This window comes from Dermatophagoides pteronyssinus, unplaced genomic scaffold (genome assembly GCF_027571235.1).
Source record: "Dermatophagoides pteronyssinus isolate colony J.1.1.1.1 unplaced genomic scaffold, Derpt_VIB-CSIC_2022.12 sq0018, whole genome shotgun sequence".
Classification (NCBI taxonomy): domain Eukaryota; kingdom Metazoa; phylum Arthropoda; class Arachnida; order Sarcoptiformes; family Pyroglyphidae; genus Dermatophagoides; species Dermatophagoides pteronyssinus.
Window position 1 is genome coordinate 716,150 of NW_027461542.1, and position 17,507 is coordinate 733,656.

At 28.4% G+C, this 17,507-nt stretch overlaps 9 protein-coding genes across 10 annotated transcripts in view; 2 read left to right on the forward strand and 7 right to left on the reverse strand.

Annotated features, from left to right (window-relative positions):
• Positions 1-17,507, reverse strand: part of LOC113796956 (sodium/potassium-transporting ATPase subunit alpha-B-like) — a 77,177-nt gene that overhangs the window by 25,605 nt on the left and 34,065 nt on the right. The gene's annotated exons all lie outside the window — the stretch shown is intronic.
• Positions 73-5,653, reverse strand: LOC113796940 (uncharacterized). The gene is made up of 4 exons (XM_075822572.1): positions 5,391-5,653; positions 4,841-5,311; positions 2,198-4,747; positions 73-2,133 (listed from the first exon to the last, which is right to left on the reverse strand). Exons 1-4 carry the CDS (start codon positions 5,651-5,653, stop codon positions 78-80), a joined length of 5,340 nt encoding a protein of 1,779 aa, XP_075678687.1. The 3' UTR covers positions 73-77.
• On the reverse strand, positions 5,747-7,011 carry LOC113796872 (digestive cysteine proteinase 2-like). Its single transcript, XM_075822576.1, has 2 exons — positions 6,878-7,011; positions 5,747-6,807 (listed from the first exon to the last, which is right to left on the reverse strand). Exons 1-2 carry the CDS (start codon positions 6,977-6,979, stop codon positions 5,887-5,889), a joined length of 1,023 nt encoding a protein of 340 aa, XP_075678691.1. The 5' UTR covers positions 6,980-7,011; the 3' UTR covers positions 5,747-5,886.
• LOC142645681 (digestive cysteine proteinase 1-like) lies at positions 7,364-8,611 on the reverse strand. Its single transcript, XM_075822577.1, has 2 exons — positions 8,466-8,611; positions 7,364-8,385 (listed from the first exon to the last, which is right to left on the reverse strand). The coding sequence occupies exons 1-2, from the start codon at positions 8,565-8,567 to the stop codon at positions 7,477-7,479; spliced, it is 1,011 nt and encodes a 336-aa protein (XP_075678692.1). The 5' UTR covers positions 8,568-8,611; the 3' UTR covers positions 7,364-7,476.
• On the reverse strand, positions 8,973-10,236 carry LOC113796947 (digestive cysteine proteinase 1-like). The gene is made up of 2 exons (XM_075822579.1): positions 10,081-10,236; positions 8,973-10,021 (listed from the first exon to the last, which is right to left on the reverse strand). The coding sequence occupies exons 1-2, from the start codon at positions 10,171-10,173 to the stop codon at positions 9,116-9,118; spliced, it is 999 nt and encodes a 332-aa protein (XP_075678694.1). The 5' UTR covers positions 10,174-10,236; the 3' UTR covers positions 8,973-9,115.
• On the reverse strand, positions 10,241-11,534 carry LOC142645682 (cathepsin L-like peptidase). The gene is made up of 2 exons (XM_075822578.1): positions 11,380-11,534; positions 10,241-11,304 (listed from the first exon to the last, which is right to left on the reverse strand). The coding sequence occupies exons 1-2, from the start codon at positions 11,470-11,472 to the stop codon at positions 10,387-10,389; spliced, it is 1,011 nt and encodes a 336-aa protein (XP_075678693.1). The 5' UTR covers positions 11,473-11,534; the 3' UTR covers positions 10,241-10,386.
• Positions 11,665-13,352, reverse strand: pths (probable ATP-dependent RNA helicase DDX47). Its single transcript, XM_075822575.1, has one exon. It carries the CDS (start codon positions 13,255-13,257, stop codon positions 11,761-11,763), a length of 1,497 nt encoding a protein of 498 aa, XP_075678690.1. The 5' UTR covers positions 13,258-13,352; the 3' UTR covers positions 11,665-11,760.
• On the forward strand, positions 13,386-15,175 carry LOC113796944 (pre-mRNA-processing factor 17). Its single transcript, XM_027347242.2, has one exon. The coding sequence runs from the start codon at positions 13,452-13,454 to the stop codon at positions 15,135-15,137; it is 1,686 nt and encodes a 561-aa protein (XP_027203043.2). The 5' UTR covers positions 13,386-13,451; the 3' UTR covers positions 15,138-15,175.
• On the forward strand, positions 15,371-17,239 carry LOC113796945 (uncharacterized). 2 transcript variants are annotated; one of them, XR_012846755.1, is made up of 5 exons: positions 15,371-15,535; positions 15,601-16,292; positions 16,351-16,666; positions 16,753-16,905; positions 16,969-17,111. XR_012846755.1 is itself a non-coding variant. In XM_075822590.1 (5 exons), exons 1-5 carry the CDS (start codon positions 15,496-15,498, stop codon positions 17,096-17,098), a joined length of 1,335 nt encoding a protein of 444 aa, XP_075678705.1. In that variant the 5' UTR covers positions 15,387-15,495; the 3' UTR covers positions 17,099-17,239. The 2 variants fall into 2 exon arrangements, 1 of the variants encoding a protein (XP_075678705.1); XM_075822590.1 differs by having other exon boundaries at positions 15,387-15,535; positions 16,351-16,670; positions 16,969-17,239.

A 17,507-nucleotide genomic window follows, 5' to 3' on the forward strand; every position in this document is an offset into this window, starting at 1 on the left:
TCACTGATCAACAAGTGTTCGAATTTTAAAGCAAAAAAAAAAATTTGTAAATTTTTTTATTTTTTTGTAATTTTCAATTAAATACGTTGTTTATTTCGATTATTACGAAAAATTTTTGGACGAATAAATTTTGGTTGTAATCGTTGTTGTTGTTGTTGTTGTTGTTTTGTTTTTTGTTTAAAATCATCAATCGTTGTTATTGTTGTATTACCATTCGATGATAAATCATCAAAATCAATAATCAAATCAAATTGATTATAAATATTTGTAAAAAATTTTGGATGACCAATCAATAACCGAAGAAAATTTATAACAATTTGTGCTGTTTGAAATTCATCCAAATTTGATGATGATTTTGTTATAATTTCTATTGTTAAATATGAAATATTTAAACGTTTAAGATTATAACCAAATGCTGTTGTTTGATTCGTTGTTGTTGTTGTGTGATTATCAAAATTAATGGTACGATTATTTGAATTATTATTATTACTAATGTTATTGCTAATGTTTTTTGTTGTTCGTTTTTTCATTAAACCATTAGAATCGGTTGCAAATAAACAATAATCATTTTGATCAAAAATTTTCATTGTTTTCAATAAACCACCAGCTAAAAATTTAAGTTTTAAGAAAAATTTTTCATCAATTTCATCAATTAATCTAGTTTTTGTCATCATACGATTATTATTATCGGAATTTTCTAATAAACAAAATTGATGACAATTTACTGTATTATCATCATCATCATCGTCGTCGTCGTCTTCGTCATCATCATCTTCAGCATCTTGATCACGACATTTATTTTGATGATGATTTTTGGCTTGATTTTCAAATCCTCTAAACAATCGATCCAAATATTGATCATGGATATCGTTGAATTTTTCCAAATTACCATCATCATCATCATCAAAATCACCACTATTTGGTATTAAATCATTCGTATTTTTCATTATCAAATTATTATCATTATAATCCATAAAAAAATTCAATGAAAACAAACCATAACGTATCAATAGTAATTCATTAAATTGTTTACGATATATAATCCATTCAATTTGATTGGTTTGTTCATATAAATGTAGTAAAAATTTTTGAAATAATTTAAATATTATCCATTGATGTTTGGATTCATTTTTCGTATGATAATAATGATGATGATAATAATGAAGATTATTGTGGACAACATCATTGCCGTTGTTATTGTTATTTTCATAATCGATAATTATTTTTTCAATTTTTTCCCTTATCAATTTCGTAATTATCATCTGTTCGGACATTATTAATGATTCATCATCATCATCATTCCAACGATTCAATTCATTATTATAAATTCGTAACATTTGTGTTTGTGTTCGTTTCATCGATGATGATGATGATGATTGATTAAATATTATTCGATTCATACGATCAATCCATTTCATTATTAAATTCATTACGTTTGTCAATGTTGATTTATCCGATAAATTTATTGATGGTAATGGTGATTCGAATGAATCTTTTACCAATGATAATTCATTTTGTTGATTATTATTATCTTCAATATAATTTGCTAAACGTATCATTTCATTTGGTACCATAAATGGTAAACCTAATAATGATTTACCACGATATTGATATTGTATTTTATTACGATTTTGATAACAAATTGTATACCATGATGATATTAATAATAATCGTATTCGTTCAGCTTGTTCATCATCATCTTTTTTTATTTGGCTACGATTAATCAATTGATGATATTGTGATTCAAATTTATTTTGAAAATAACGAAATAATTGATCAAATATAAATGGTGATACATCACTTTTATCTTCATAAACATTACTCATTAATGCTGATTCTGATTCAATTAACATCATTTCCATTGTTTCAATTAATTTATGATGATATTCTAAATATGATTCATTTGCTTCTTGTTCATATTCATTCCAACCTTGTAGTATTAATCTTTCATCCGGGCATTCATTATGATTTTTATGTGTTTGTTGATTATCATCCCAAACACGTATCATAACTTCAATTAATAAACAATGACGATAAAATTGTCCTAATATTTTACCGGATAAATAACTTTTACAATGGCTACGTTTTTCCATAAAATCTGGTCTTATCCATTTAGAATCTGGTTGATATTTTCTGTTAAACAGAACAAAAAAATTATTATTCAAAATCAATTCAGTGAAATGATAAAGTTACTTACTTTTCCAATTGTGAATTGATACCATTTTTTTGAAAATCTAATGATATACTATATTTACGTGCTAATTCATCACATTCAATTGAACGTAAACCTTTTGGATGAAAATCCGAATACATCAGATGACAATTAGCAACTTGTCCAATATTATTTTCCAATAAATAATCACAATAAAATGTAACAATATCATCCAAATTAATATCATGATTCAATTCATCGGGTGTATGATTAATAAAATCCATTGGACGATAATTCGTACCGGGAAATATTAGTTCAGTTTCCCAAAATATTGCATATTCATCACCATCCAAATCTGATCCACCCATTTCATCGGTATGTGGACGTGGTCCTTTAGCCGGGAATACCAGACAATCTTTGATATGTACCAAAGATGGTACATTAACAGCACGAAATTTTCTAACATCACCCAATGATAAACAAGGAAATTTTGTTACCATTACTTCTTGATTTTCTAAAATAATCGTTCGGCCAGGAATTGGATTACCATTCGTATCCAATATTGAATATTGAAAAAATATTTCACCACAATTTAATTGATGTGTTTCATCAATCACACCGAATGCCATACGACCATTTGTTTCAGGTACAGCAATTCTTGCTTTACATTTCAATTCATTTAAACGATAAAATAAAAGATATTTAAGTATACGTCGTAAAAATGGTTCACGTAGAAATGAAAATCCAGCATGAAATAAACGTTGATATGGTAGATTTGAATTACGATAAACACTAACCAGATTAAATGCATCTTTATCAAATAATAATGCTTTCATTATTAGTCGTGTACTGGCTGTAAATATTTCATAAAATACTGATGCAGGTACCCATTGTTGATCAAGTATATTAATCAATGGACGATTTAACCATACTGAACGTGGTGCAGAAAATTTCAATATACCAAGACAATCATCATCCGATTCATATTTAATCATTGAATCACGAAATAATATAACATCTTTACCTTCACGATTAGCTGTTGGATAACAGACTAACATTCCTTTACAACCACCATGACGAATTTGATATGCTGATGGTAGATAACCTTTTGGTAAACGTAATAATGGTATTATTTTCGATGCAATATTATTCGACATAATACCGATACCGTCGGAAAAACAAAATTCATTATCGGCCGTTTTTAGATCATCCATTTTACATACTTTAGCTGTTTCACCATAATGATAATATGCAATTGCCTGTGAAAATACTAGGCCAAAACGTGCAATATATTTTGCAACTTTACGTTTAAAATTTGATAAATTTCCAACTAACGCACGTATTGATTGTGCAGTACGTTGTTGATCATCACAAGCATAAAAAACAATACCATTTTCACGCATTTGTGATGATGATGAACCAAGAAATTGATAAAAACGATTACCAACACGAATACCGGATAATAATCTTGGTTTAATTGATGCTTTTATAAAATTTGTATCACTAAATGTACCATTCAGTTTACGATTATTATCTTCAGCCAATGTTAATCGAAGGGCAAAATCTAAATTAGCAATATTACTAAAACGTGATCGTAATAATGGCATTGGTCGTCCAAATTCTAAACGTGTTGGTGTCATTGTAGCCGATCTCATCATAACATGATCATCATTTGTTGATGTAGATGATGATAATGATTGATTAATTAATCTTGAATCATTATTTTTTCGTATCATTTCAAATCTTTGTCTACAGGATTGTATAATTTTTTCAAATTCCCATTTTAAATCAATAATCATATTCATTTTATATTTAGCATCTAATGTATAAAGACATTCTTCAATCATTATTGGATCAATATTATCATTTAATAATTGTTCAATCTTTTCGAATATAATCATTGTTTCATTTTTCGATAATAATGAATCAATAATTTTATATGATTTTGAAAATAATACACGACATGCATAAAGTATTGCATAATTTTTATCAGCAAAATGTTTATCAATCATTTTTGTTAATGTATTCATTGAATATTTTGTATTGATTGAATCAATATTGATCGAACGAATGATTTGTTGTTGTCCATTACCATTACCATTACTATTACTATTGCTACCACGATGACCACCACCACAAGCAATTATTAAAAATGTAAAATTACGATTCAAATCTTTACAAATATAACCTAAACGTATTAAATCATTAATCATATTATTTTTAGTCATTATTAATGATCCTTTTAATAATTGTATACGATATGAACAAGCATAACCCATTAAATCTGGATCATAATTTTCATTTGTTTGTATGGAATTTTTCTGATGATTAGGATTATTGAAACTAGCAGTTGCTGTTGTTGATGTTGTTCCAAGATTTCTGATTCGTTCCCAATTGTAACGAATTTTTGTCATTGATTGATTTTTAATCAAATTCTGATGATTATTGATCATCAATGATGATGATGATGTTGGCGTGGGAATTGTTTTTGTACGAAATAAAAATGGTGCTGCATTCAATTCCAGATAAAATTGATCCATTAAAGATTCGATCATTATTAATTTGATTGATGAAAAACTTATTTCCAAACGATATCTATGGGGAGAGAAAAGGATGAAAAAAACAAACAATGAACATTATTATTATTTGTAAATAATTCAATTGGAAAAATTACAAAACTATAATTACAAAATATTCTTTTTGTTTAGATAAAAATAAAGTATAAGAATTTTTTTATAAAAATCCATTTCCATTCTTGGACAATTATGTATACTGTTTTGGTGATGATTATAATGTTGATTGTAATTAAATTTTTGATTATCCATTGACATAATTTGCAGACGATTTACAAATGCATTAACATTTATTAACGAACCGATTGAAATACATTTCAGCCGACATTCAAATTGTTTTTCCATTCGATTATCATCAATTTTTTCATTTTGTTGTTGTTGTTGTTGTTGAACGACATCTTGCCAAAGACGATACAATGAATTTAGCGAAAATTCAAAAAATATATTCAAATTTCCGTCCACTTCTTCACCACCATCGACATCATCGTGATGATCATTTGATTTTTGAATAAAATCGGTTAAAATTGATTTAAAAATTGAAAGAAAATTTTCATCCGATCCACTTAGATAGAAATCGATGTCGAATCTATTTTTGACAAGGGAGAAAACGAAATTTAAGAAAAATTAAGAAAAGGATTATCAGAGAAATGAAAAATAAACATTACTTGATGACAAAATCATTGTAAAAATGATGTTTATTAACAACATAAACAAAACGTTCATTTTGATTAGTTTCAATAAATCTTTTACGTATAAATTTTATTAAATATTTTAATTCTTTATCAACATTTTGTTCATTATAACAACGATTATGATCTAATGATGTTATAATATTACGTAATTTTGTTATAGTTATTGTAAATGGTTTTGATAATGATGTCGATGTTGATTCACAATCAAAATCTTTTTCAATGGAAATATCGTTCATTTTGTTACCACCATTCAATGAACAAAAAACAGAAACACAAAAAACAAAAAAACAAAAACTGAATTACAAATTGAAAATTTTTCTCGAACAAAATTGTAAATGAAAAATTTCAATTTATAAATTTATTGTAAGCAAGAAAGGAGAACAAGGAGAAAAAAAAACTTCGATATTTTCTAATTAAAAAATTCGAAACTTAAATTCAATTTCATTGTTTTGAATTCAATCAACATCAGCTAAACAACTGGATAACTTGGCCGTGTTGCAATGCCACATTGATTATTTTTATTACGTGACATTAATCCATAACCATTGATACCCCAATCAGTACCCCATGAATTTTTAACTTTCCAATATTGTTTTCCATTTAATTGTCCATAACCAACAGCTGTAACTGCATGACATAAATCTTTAAATGCTGATGAACAATTTTCATTATCATAAACACCTGATTGATAGAACATAAAATATAATGAATCAGCATCGATTGCAACTGATATTGGTCCAATTTTCGCTACAGCCGATTGTAATGCATGTTCATCACCATAATGAACATTAACATAGCTATGAATTGTTGCACCGATTGTTTTATTCATTTGTGATTGACGACATTTATCATCAATACCTTCATATGGATATGATTTTTCCGTATCAATACCATTATTTTTGATAACCATTTTAAAACCATTATCCATATAACCACCTTCACAACCATGATTACCTTCTGGTTTACTACAATCGATTAAATTTTGTTCCGATAATTCTAATAAATTTCCTGTTTTTAATGCATGTTGACTTTCTATCGATGCTACTGCACTAAATGCCCAACAACCACCACATCTACCTTGATCTTTAACTTTGATTACAATACCATGTTTAGTCCAATCAATTTCGGCTGGTAATGAATCGACATCATTCATTGTATATTCATTATTAGAAGTGGTTTCCAAACGATCACCACCATAACAACCAAGATGTTTTGAACGAAATTCATCCAATGTCATGTCGGCAAATTGATTCACAGTTAATTCAAATGTTGAAAGATTTTTCAGAAATTTTTCCCGATTATGTTGATCAATAAAATCAACATTTTTTCGGAAAATTTCTCGACGATATTGTTCTTCTTCTAATGTTTCATATTGTCGATCATAAGTTTTCTATTTTAAATAATCAATGGAGAAAATTATCAATTTTCCAAGATTATTTATTATTTCAAAAAAAACTTACCTTAAAATGAATCCATTGTTCATCCGGTATTGTTGAACCAGATGAAAAATTAATCAAAATTATTGCAAATAAAAAAACCGAAAAACAATTTGATTTGTTCATTTTTGATTGATAATCGATAATTGCCTGATTGTTGATTGAATTTAAATATATGAACAGAGGCCCTAATACAATTTTTTTTTTTTTTTTTTTTGATTAACCAGAAACAAAAACAAACCATGACAACATTATCAACATAGGTATTTACAAAAACAACAACAACAAAAAAAACTGAGAAAATACTTTAATTTATTGATAAATTTAGATTCGGTTCATTGTTCAAAAACAGCAAAACAGATAACAACGGAGTACTTGCGATCTCAACACAAAAAAGATTATCTTTATTCCATAACATTTCCCCCAACTATATATAGTACTCATTGAATTCTTTATCTTTTTTTAATATTGTTGACCATTCATAATATGTACCATAATAAACAATAATGATTAATGAAAAATAGAAATTTGAATTTATTGTAATTAAAAAACAAACAGATATTTTAATTAAAAATTTTTAAAATAATTAAATTTTATAAATGCATTGAATTTTTTTTTCAAATCTAAACAACTGGATAACTTGCTTGGGTTGCAATACCACATTGATTATTTTTATTACGTGACATTAATCCATAACCATTGGTACCCCAACCTTTACCCCAGGAATTTTTAATTTTCCAATATTGTTTTCCATTCAATTCTCCATAACCGACTACTGTAACACCATGAGTAAGAAGAACGGGTGAACAATTTTCATTATCATAAATGCCGGATTTGTATTGATGAAAATGTCCAGATCCATCGATTGCAACAGATATTGGTCCAATTTTTGCTACAGCCGATTGTAATGCAAGTTCATCACCTCTTCGAATATCAACATAGCTATGAATTGTTGCACCGATTGTTTTATTTTTTTGTGATTGTCGACATTCCCTTGCAATGGCTTCATATGGATATGATTTTTCTGTATCAATACCATTATTTTTTATAACCATTTTGAATGCTTTATCCATATTTCCACCGTGACAACCATGATTACCTTCTGGCTTACTACAATCGATTATATTTTGCGCAGATAATTCGATCAATTTTCCTGTTTTTAATGCATGTTGACCTTCGATTGATGCTACTGCACTAAATGCATAACATGAACCGCATTCATTTTGTTTTTTAACACTGGTTACCACCCCTTTTTTAGTCCAATCAATTTCGGCCGGTAGCGATTCGACATCATTCATTGTATATTCATTATTAGAAGGTGTTTTCACACGATCACCAAGATAACCAAGATGACTTGAACGAAATTCATCCTCAGTCATATCGGCAAATTGATTCACTGATAATTCATATGTTGAAAGACCTTTCGAAAATTTTTCTCGATTATGATGATCAATCAAATCTACATTTTTTAGGAAAATGTCTCGACGATATTGTTCTTCTTCTAATGTTTCATATTTTCGATCATAAGTTTTCTATTTTAAATAAATCAATGATCAATTGAAAACAAAAAAAATTATCAATTTTCAATGATTATCATTCAAAAAAAACTTACCTTAAAATCAATCCATCGTTCATCCGGTAATGTTGAACCAGATGAAAAATTAACCAAAATTATAATTAACAAAAAAGCCGAAAAACAAATTGATTTGTTCATATTTGGATTGACAATTGATAAGTTTCTGATTGTTGAATTGAATTTAAATACAAATTATATGTTCGGTTGTCATAAATTTTTATTATTATAATTCATATTTTTAATTTCAAAAAAAACCATGACGACATCATTAACAAAGGTATTTTAAAAAGTATTTTCTGAAAAAAAATACTTTGAATATTTTATGTTAATAAAAAATATTTCATTCAAACAAGCGGATAACAAGGTGTACTTGCAACGCCACAAAGATTATCCTTATTTCTTGCCCATAATGCATAACCATCCATTCCCCAACTAGTATTCATTGAATTCTTTATCTTTCAATATTGTTTACCATTCAATGTACCACCAATCAATCATGTTTTTTATTCATTAACAAAAATTAGATAAATTATTCATCTTGGATCATCTTTTACGAAATTGAAATTTGAATTTATTGTAATAAATAAAACAAAAACAAACAGATATTTTAATTGAAATTTTTAAAATAATTATCAAATTTTATAAATGAATTTTTGAATTTAATTGTTTTGTTTTGTTTAGCAAATCTAAACAACTGGATAACTTGCGTTGGTTGCAATGCCACATTGATTATTTTTATTACGTGACATAAATCCATAACCATTGATACCCCAAACTTTACCCCAGGAATTTTTAATTTTCCAATATTGTTTTCCATTCAATTCTCCATAACCGACTACTGTAACACCATGATCAAGTTTAGTTGATGAACAATCTTCATTATCATAAATGCCGGATTTGTATAGCCAAAAATTTCCAGTTGCATCGATTGCAACAGATATTGGTCCAATTTTTGTTACAGCCGATTGTAATGCAAGTTCATCACCACTTTGAATATCAACATAGCTATGAATTGTTGCACCGATTGTTTTATTTTTTTGTGATTGTCGACATTCACCATCAATGGCTTCATATGGATATGATTTTTCCGTATCTATTCCATTATTTTTTATAACCATTTTGAATGCATTATCCATATATCCACCGTGACAACCTTCATTACCTTCTGGCCTACTACAATCGATTAAATCTTGTTCAGATAATTCGATCAATTCTCCTGTTTTTATTGCATGTTGACTTTCAATCGAAGCTACAGCACTGAATGCCCAACATGAAAGACAATGATGTTGATTTTTAACACGTGTTACCACCCCTTTTTTAGTCCAATCAATTTCGGCTGGTAATGATTCGACATCATTCATTGTATATTTATTATTAGGTGTTTTCACACGATCACCAAGATAACCAAGATGACTTGAACGAAATTCATCTTCAGTCATATCGGCAAATTGATTCACTGATAATTCATATGTTGAAAGACCTTTCGAAAATTTTTCCCGATTATGGTGATCAATCAAATCTAAATTTTTAAGGAAAATTTCTTGACGATATTGTTCTTCTTCTAACGTTTCATATTTTCGATCATAAGTTTTCTATTATAAATAATCAATGAACAAAATTATCAATTTTCAAAGATTTTTCAAAAACTTACCTTAAAATCAATCCATCGTTCATCCGGTATTGTTGAACCAGATGAAATGGAAAAATTAACCAAAATTATTACAAACAAAATCAATTTAATCATTTTGGATTCACAGTTGACAATTGATAAGTTTCTGATTGTTGAATTGAATTTAAATACAAATTATATGTTCGTTTGTCATAAATTTTTTTTATTATAATTCATATTTTTAATTTCAAAAAAAACCCTGACAACATCATTAACAAAAGGTATTTTCAAAAGTATTTTCTAAAAAAAATACTTTGAATATTTTATGTTAATAAAAAAAAATTTCATTCAAACAAGAGGATAACAAGGTGTACTTGCAACACCACAAAGATTATCCTTATTTCTTGCCCATAATACATAACCATCCATTCCCCAACTAGTACTCATTGAATTTTTAATCTTCCAATATTGTTTACCATTCAATGTACCATATCCAACAACAGTCATACCATGATCAATTAAAATCATATTACAATCATCATAATCATAAACACCGGATTTATAAAGCATAAAATGTGGTGAATCAGCATCGATTGATATAGCAACTGGACCAACTTTTGCTACTGCATTTTGCATTACTTGTTCATCAAATCGTTTTAGATCAACAAGACTTTTCATTACTGCACCAACTGTTTTAACCGAAAAATGACAACCAGTACCATTTGGTCCAACATATGGATATGATGCTTCAGTATCGATTTGACCATGATTTCTAAGAATATAATCCAATGTAAAATCAATAAGACCACCTTGACAACCATAATTTTCATCAGTAGAACAATCAATAACTTGTTGTACAGATAATTCAACAAGTTTTCCAGTTTTTAATGCTTGTTGACTTTCTAATGCTTGAACCGGACCAAATGCATAACCAGAACCACAATCACCCATATTACGAACGGCTGTTACAACACCTTTTTTAGTCCAATCAATTTCATCGGGTAAATCAGTCAAATCATTATCTGTATAAATTTGTGTTGATGGTTTTCGAAACTCTCGCATAAATTTATTTGATGGATTTCTTTGAATCAATTTTCGAAATTCATCACGTGTCCAATCGGCAAATTGATTAATACCCAATTGATATGATGATAATCCTTGATCATAAAGTTCATTATGTTTTTGAATAATTTCTAAATTTTGATGAAAAATTTCAAATCTCATATGTTCTTCCCCTTCGGAATTATATGAACGATTGAAAGTGTTCTGATTGAAATCAAATCGTTATTAATTATCGACATTTGAATTCGAAATTTGAAAAAAAAGAAAAGATATTCATACCTTAAATTCATACCATTCTTCGTTCGGTATTGCTAATGTCCAAGATAATTGGATCAATAGAAAAGTGGCTAAAATCAATGTAAATGACTGCATTTTTTATTCAAAAATCAACAAGCAAGCAAACAAACAAACAATGTTTTTTCTGTCAATCATTTTATTTATTTATATAACAAAAAATGACATGATTGATATTGGAAAAGATCCGTAATGATAATAATAACAATTCTAGAGAAGAAGAAAAACTCATTAAAAGTAGATTTGTTAAAATTTGTACAAAAAAAAAACTTGAGGATTTTCAAGTATCAATAATATTATTTTTCTTTTTTAATTTCTCGAGTGGATTGATTAAAGGTTAATTAATTATTTAGATTTAGATTTAAATTATCTTTTTTTCATAAATTTTTTTCCATGTGAATTATTTTGATTTTTTGAATGATTTTTTACAAAAGATTTTTTTCGTTTCATTTTTGTATTGAATGAATTATCATTATCATCATCACCATCGCCATCATCATTTCGATCATTATTATCATTATTTTTACGTTTACGATTTTTACCCAATCCGGCATCATCCATTTCATTTTTAGCAAAACGTTGTGCTTGTAATACACGTTCTTGAAATAACATTACTTCATCATCATCAATAGGTGTATATTTGGGCAGTTGTTTACCCAATAAATGTTCAATACGTTGATATAATTCAACATCATATTGTGATACAATAGTAATAGCTTTACCATATCTACCAGCACGTGCTGTACGACCAACACGATGTATATAATCTTTACTATGTGTTGGTATATCATAATTGATAACAAAATCAACATGCGGTATATCAAGACCACGACTAGCAACATCCGTTGCTAATAATATACTTCGTGCTTTTGAACGAAATTTATTCAATGATCCTAAACGTTTTGCCTGTGACATTTGTCCATGTAATGGTATAGCATTAAAACCAAGATTACGTAACATTAATGCTATACGTTGTGTTTGATTACAGGTATTGCAAAATATAATGAATGAATTACCTTGAAGACTGTTCAATATGTAAACCAAATAACAATCTTTATATTTGACTGGTACAAATAGATAATATTGTTGTAGATTATCAACAGTTTGATATTTGCTTGATACTTCAACTCGTACAGGATCTTTAAGTGATGCACGTTGTAATTTTTGAACTTTAGATGTCATTGTAGCCGAAAACATAAATGTTCGTCGTTCACGTGGTATTACTTTCAAAATAGTATCAACTTCTTTTTCAAAATCCATATTCAATATACGATCAGCTTCATCAAGTACTAAAAATTTTAATGTTCGAAGATGAAATCCTTTAGTGTTTTCCAGATGATCAACTAAACGACCCGGTGTAGCAATAATAATGTGTGGTCGTTTAGCTAATGCTAATGATTGGGTCATCATATCCATTCCACCGACAATTGTTGCTGTTGTTACACCGAAACTAGTGCCCAATGCTTTTACTTGATCGTTGATTTGAAATGCAAGCTCTCTGGTTGGCGTCAAAATCAATGCAAATAATCGTTGTGGAGTATCCAATAACGATTGTAAGATTGGTAATACGAATGCTCCGGTTTTACCTGAACCAGTTTCAGCTAGACCAATAACATCACGTCCTTCTAATGCTAATGGTATTGCTTCAGTTTGAATTTTGGATGGTTTTGTCCATTTCAATGATTCACAAGCTTCACATAATACATCACAAACACCTAATGATTGAAATGTTGCCGTTTCTTCTTTCAATGCATCTTTTGTTTCGGCATTTAATAGGAAATTTTCCGAATCACTTTCTTGTTTTTCTTCAACTTCTTTGTTATTATTTTCAATAAAATCTTCGTCGGCTGAAGAATCGGACATTTTTAAAAAATTCAATAATACAAAATTAAAATGTTAAATGTTTCAACACGATCCTGACAGAGAGATACACGTGCTCGCATATAATAATCGATTGTGAACAATCGATTTTTTTTCGATATCACAAGATTCAGTTTTGTTTTGTTTTGCGTTGCATCAACTTTCAATTTTTCTTCTTTTTTATTTTTATTTTAACCATGTCTTCAGCATTAGTATCATATGATGACAGCGGAAGTAATTCTAGTGATCAAGATACCGAAATCGGAATGAAAGTACCCGAATCAATGTTACAAATTGTATCGGCTCCTCAAGTTGATGCTACAATGGTTCGTGGTTCATCAACATCACTCAATTCAGAACGATTTATTGATGTTAAAAATTGTAAAGAACTTCAATATAATCCAAAATTTGAAGAACTTTATCGACCTGAATTTGGTCCATCAAATCCTAAAGATGATGGACAAAAATTTGGCAAGAATTTTCTTACTGGAGCTCTTGAACCTACATACATGTCCGAAGCATTGTTTGAATATCAACGAAAAAATTTTCATGCTTATGGTATTGCAAATAATCCAAGTACAGGTGCTAAGGCTGATCAAACAGTTTCAAAACCTTGTTCCTCTAAAACTATTGATAATGTTGAAAAAAAGAAACGAAAACGTGTAGTCAATGATGATCCGGGTGATATTGAAGGCTATAAAGGTCCATGGGCCGAATATGAAGATGAACAAAAAATTGCTCGGCCAACTGAAGAAGAACAACAAGAATTGATTGAAATACTTGCTAAACGTAAAAATGTTCATGCTAGTGGAACGGTAAATAAAATTGAAGAAGAATTTAAAGATCGTGCTACGTTACATATAAAAGATCCATATGATTATCAAGGAAGATCATTTTTACATCCACCACATGATATTGATGGTGTACCATTACATAAACCAGATCATGTACCGAATCGTTGTTTTTTACCGAAAAAATTACTACATACATATGTTGGCCATTCAAAACCTATCAATGCTATACGATTATTTCCACAAACTGGACATCTATTGTTATCATGTTCAGTTGATTCAAAAATCAAATTATGGGAATTGTATAATGAACGACGTTCAATAATGACTTATCAAGGCCATCGTCAAGCAGTTCGAGATATTTGTTTCAATCGTCATGGTGATCGTTTTATATCATCTGGTTATGATCGTGCCATTAAACTTTGGGATACTGAAACTGGACAATGTATACGAAAATTTTCTAATCGTAAATTTGCATATTGTGTACGATTCAATACATCGGATGATTCACATTCACATTATTTTCTTTCTGGAATGTCGGATAAAAAAATTCTTTGCTGGGATTGTCGATCCGGTTCAATTGTACAAGAATATGATCGTCATTTAGGTGCAGTCAATACAGTAACATTAGTTGATGGTGGTCGTAGATTTGTATCAACATCGGATGATAAATCATTACGTGTATGGGAATGGGATATACCTGTCGATGTTAAATATATTGCCGATCCATCAATGCATGCTATACCGGCAGTTACAGCAGCACCAAATAATAAATGGCTAGCCTGTCAATTTATGGATAATAAAATTCAGGCATTTGCCTGTATGAATCGTTTCAAATTGAATCAGAAAAAAATATTTACCGGTCATATGGTTGCCGGTTATGCTTGTTCACCAAATTTTTCACCCGATATGAGCTATCTAGTATCTGGTGATGCTGATGGAAAATTATTTTTCTGGGATTGGAAAACAACCAAATTATTAACATCATTTCAAGCGCATGAAAATGTTTGTATTTCTGCATTATGGCAACCACATGAAACATCAAAAGTAATTACAGCCGGATGGGATAATCTAATTAAACTTTGGGATTAACATTTTTTTTTTCATTCAATTATTGTTCATAATCATTTTTCATTTCTTTTTTTCTTTTGTAAAATAAAATCAAAAAAAAAATTTGGAAATTTTGTAAATTTTTTTCTAAAAAGAACATGTCAACATAGTGACATCTAGTGACGATATTTGTTTTGTTCGATTAATTCGAATTTGGTGAAAAAAAAGAGTGTGATGTTTTTCTGTTTATATTCATCATCATCATTATAATTTTGATTACGTTTCGTTTTTCGTTTTGTTGTTGTTGTTGTTAAAATGATGATGAAATTCTAATTTCTGTGTTCACTTGAGCTTTTGTGTGTGTATGTTGATTTCAAGTTAAAAAAGAATTAACTGTCAAATGGATGTTCAAGATCCGAATCAAAAACGATCAAGAAAAAGTAGTAGTTTTTCCTTCGTTTTATTTCATTTATGTAACATATTTTTAATTCTTTATTTTAATTAGGAAATTATGATAATCATCATTCATCATTGAATGATATGAATGAAATGGAAAAGAAATGTTCATTATATGATTATTGTTTTGTTTGTCATAAAAAATTTGATCAAACAAATGAATCAATACGTTCATGTCTAAATCCATTATGTTCATTGATTCAACATGAAAAATGTTTTATTTCGAATAATTTCTATCTAAATAATTGGAATACAAATGATATAACTAAAAGTTTATTATTAAAAAATGTTGAAAAAGAAGCAATCGATTTTGTTCGTTTATTACAACAACGAAATTTTAATTATGAATTTTGTGGTATTTGTTTGAAAAAAGTTTCCGAAATGATTATTTTATATTATAAAAATCCGGAAGATGAATATGATGATAATGAAACAATCAAATATTTTACCTATTCATTTGCCCAATTAGAAAGTATTACAAAATATTTATTGTTTAAAAAATTATCAGCAAATTTTAAAAAAATGTTAACATCATTTAATCAAGAAATTCCTAAACAACTTGAAAATTTTAATGTTAATAAGAAAAAATATCCAAATGCATCATTGATTGATTTGTTTAAATTATCGATGGAAAGTTGTCAACAATTTGATAAACATCGAACATTATTTAATTTTTTCAATGATTTATCCGATGGTAATTATTTTCATAATTATGAAGATATTCTTTATGATTTGAAATTGGTAAGTTTCGATTCTAAATCTTAAATTAAATCATTCATTGATTTTGTATACTAAATAGATTTATCATCAACGCCTCGTTCAATCGATTGGAAATGAAAAAGATCGTACATGTTTAGAAATTAAAAAAATTTATGATTTTTGTACGGTTGAATTGGCCGATATTCGTGAATGTGTTGATTGTTACTGTTACTATTATGATTCCGAATCATTTACAAAAGTATGTAGCCGTCCACATGGTATTGTTTGGGCGCCATGTAAAGCTAATAAAAGTCAAATAATATGGTGGCCGGCAAAAGTTTATGTTCCATTTCGGATACCTGAACATATCAATGATCAGGATAATATTATCCAAATACGAATGTTTGGCTGTTCACGTAGGTAGGTGGTGGCTATATCCATATTTTAAATTTGAAAATGGATTTGTTTTTATGCTTTTTTTTTAAATTTGTTTCCTCTGAAGACATACACAAAAATTGTATTTCAATATGAATCAAATCTATGCCTTTTCAAAAGAACCACCACAACCTTTTGGTAATATAAAAGTACTTTCACCAAATTCTAAACAATTTGATTATCGTCTAGCTTTAAAACAAGTATCTGAATATTTCAAAGAGTAAGCATTATTGAATTGAAAATTAATGATGTAATAATATCATCATCATGTTTTATTGTTTAGTTATCAAAAATATTGGCCAAATGGTTTGACACAAATTCCGGATTATCCTCGTCAATTCGACATTGAACAGGATTTATTTTGGCCAACACCAGAATTAATTCGATCATCATTTGATGATGATTCTTCTTAACACCAATGGCTTGTTATTTTGCTTTCCCAAGATCTTTCTTTCATTTAATCTTGCATTTTTTTAGTCAAAATGTTTTGTGATAAACATTGTTAATATCTTTCATTGAAAATTATAAATAACAAAATAAAACATTTACCGCTACATTTTATTTTTGAAAACAATCGATAGTAGTTGTTCATCACTATCATTTGTGCAGCCGTTTCACACAAAAAAAAGTAAGGAGAGTACTCTCCAAAATTGAAGGTTTTTTCCTTCAATTTTGATGAGTGTTTATCAAGGTTGAAGAGTGTTAGTCAAATTTGGAGAGCATTGTGGAGAGCACTGTTCAACGTTGGTAAGCATTGCTCAAAATTGGAGAGTACTCTCCAATCAATACTCTCCAATTTGGAATAGCGTTCTTCTATGTTGG

Coding starts and splice junctions, on each gene's coding strand:
- LOC142645681 (XM_075822577.1), bottom strand. CDS start 8,567: ATGAACAAATCAATTTGTTTTTCGGCTTTTTTGTTAATTATAATTTTG. Junction 8,386..8,465: donor AACGATGGATTGATTTTAAG/GTAAGTTTTTTT, acceptor TATTTAAAATAG/AAAACTTATGATCGAAAATA.
- LOC113796947 (XM_075822579.1), bottom strand. CDS start 10,173: ATGATTAAATTGATTTTGTTTGTAATAATTTTGGTTAATTTTTCCATT. Junction 10,022..10,080: donor AACGATGGATTGATTTTAAG/GTAAGTTTTTGA, acceptor TATTTATAATAG/AAAACTTATGATCGAAAATA.
- LOC113796944 (XM_027347242.2), top strand. CDS start 13,452: ATGTCTTCAGCATTAGTATCATATGATGACAGCGGAAGTAATTCTAGT.
- LOC113796872 (XM_075822576.1), bottom strand. CDS start 6,979: ATGAACAAATCAAATTGTTTTTCGGTTTTTTTATTTGCAATAATTTTG. Junction 6,808..6,877: donor AACAATGGATTCATTTTAAG/GTAAGTTTTTTT, acceptor TATTTAAAATAG/AAAACTTATGATCGACAATA.
- LOC113796945 (XM_075822590.1), top strand. CDS start 15,496: ATGGATGTTCAAGATCCGAATCAAAAACGATCAAGAAAAA. Junction 16,293..16,350: donor TTCTTTATGATTTGAAATTG/GTAAGTTTCGAT, acceptor TATACTAAATAG/ATTTATCATCAACGCCTCGT. Junction 16,906..16,968: donor GTATCTGAATATTTCAAAGA/GTAAGCATTATT, acceptor TTTATTGTTTAG/TTATCAAAAATATTGGCCAA.
- LOC113796940 (XM_075822572.1), bottom strand. CDS start 5,653: ATGAACGATATTTCCATTGAAAAAGATTTTGATTGTGAATCAACATCG. Junction 4,748..4,840: donor CTAAACAAAAAGAATATTTT/GTAATTATAGTT, acceptor CTCTCCCCATAG/ATATCGTTTGGAAATAAGTT. Junction 2,134..2,197: donor ATCAATTCACAATTGGAAAA/GTAAGTAACTTT, acceptor TCTGTTTAACAG/AAAATATCAACCAGATTCTA.
- pths (XM_075822575.1), bottom strand. CDS start 13,257: ATGTCCGATTCTTCAGCCGACGAAGATTTTATTGAAAATAATAACAAA.
- LOC142645682 (XM_075822578.1), bottom strand. CDS start 11,472: ATGCAGTCATTTACATTGATTTTAGCCACTTTTCTATTGATCCAATTA. Junction 11,305..11,379: donor AAGAATGGTATGAATTTAAG/GTATGAATATCT, acceptor GATTTCAATCAG/AACACTTTCAATCGTTCATA.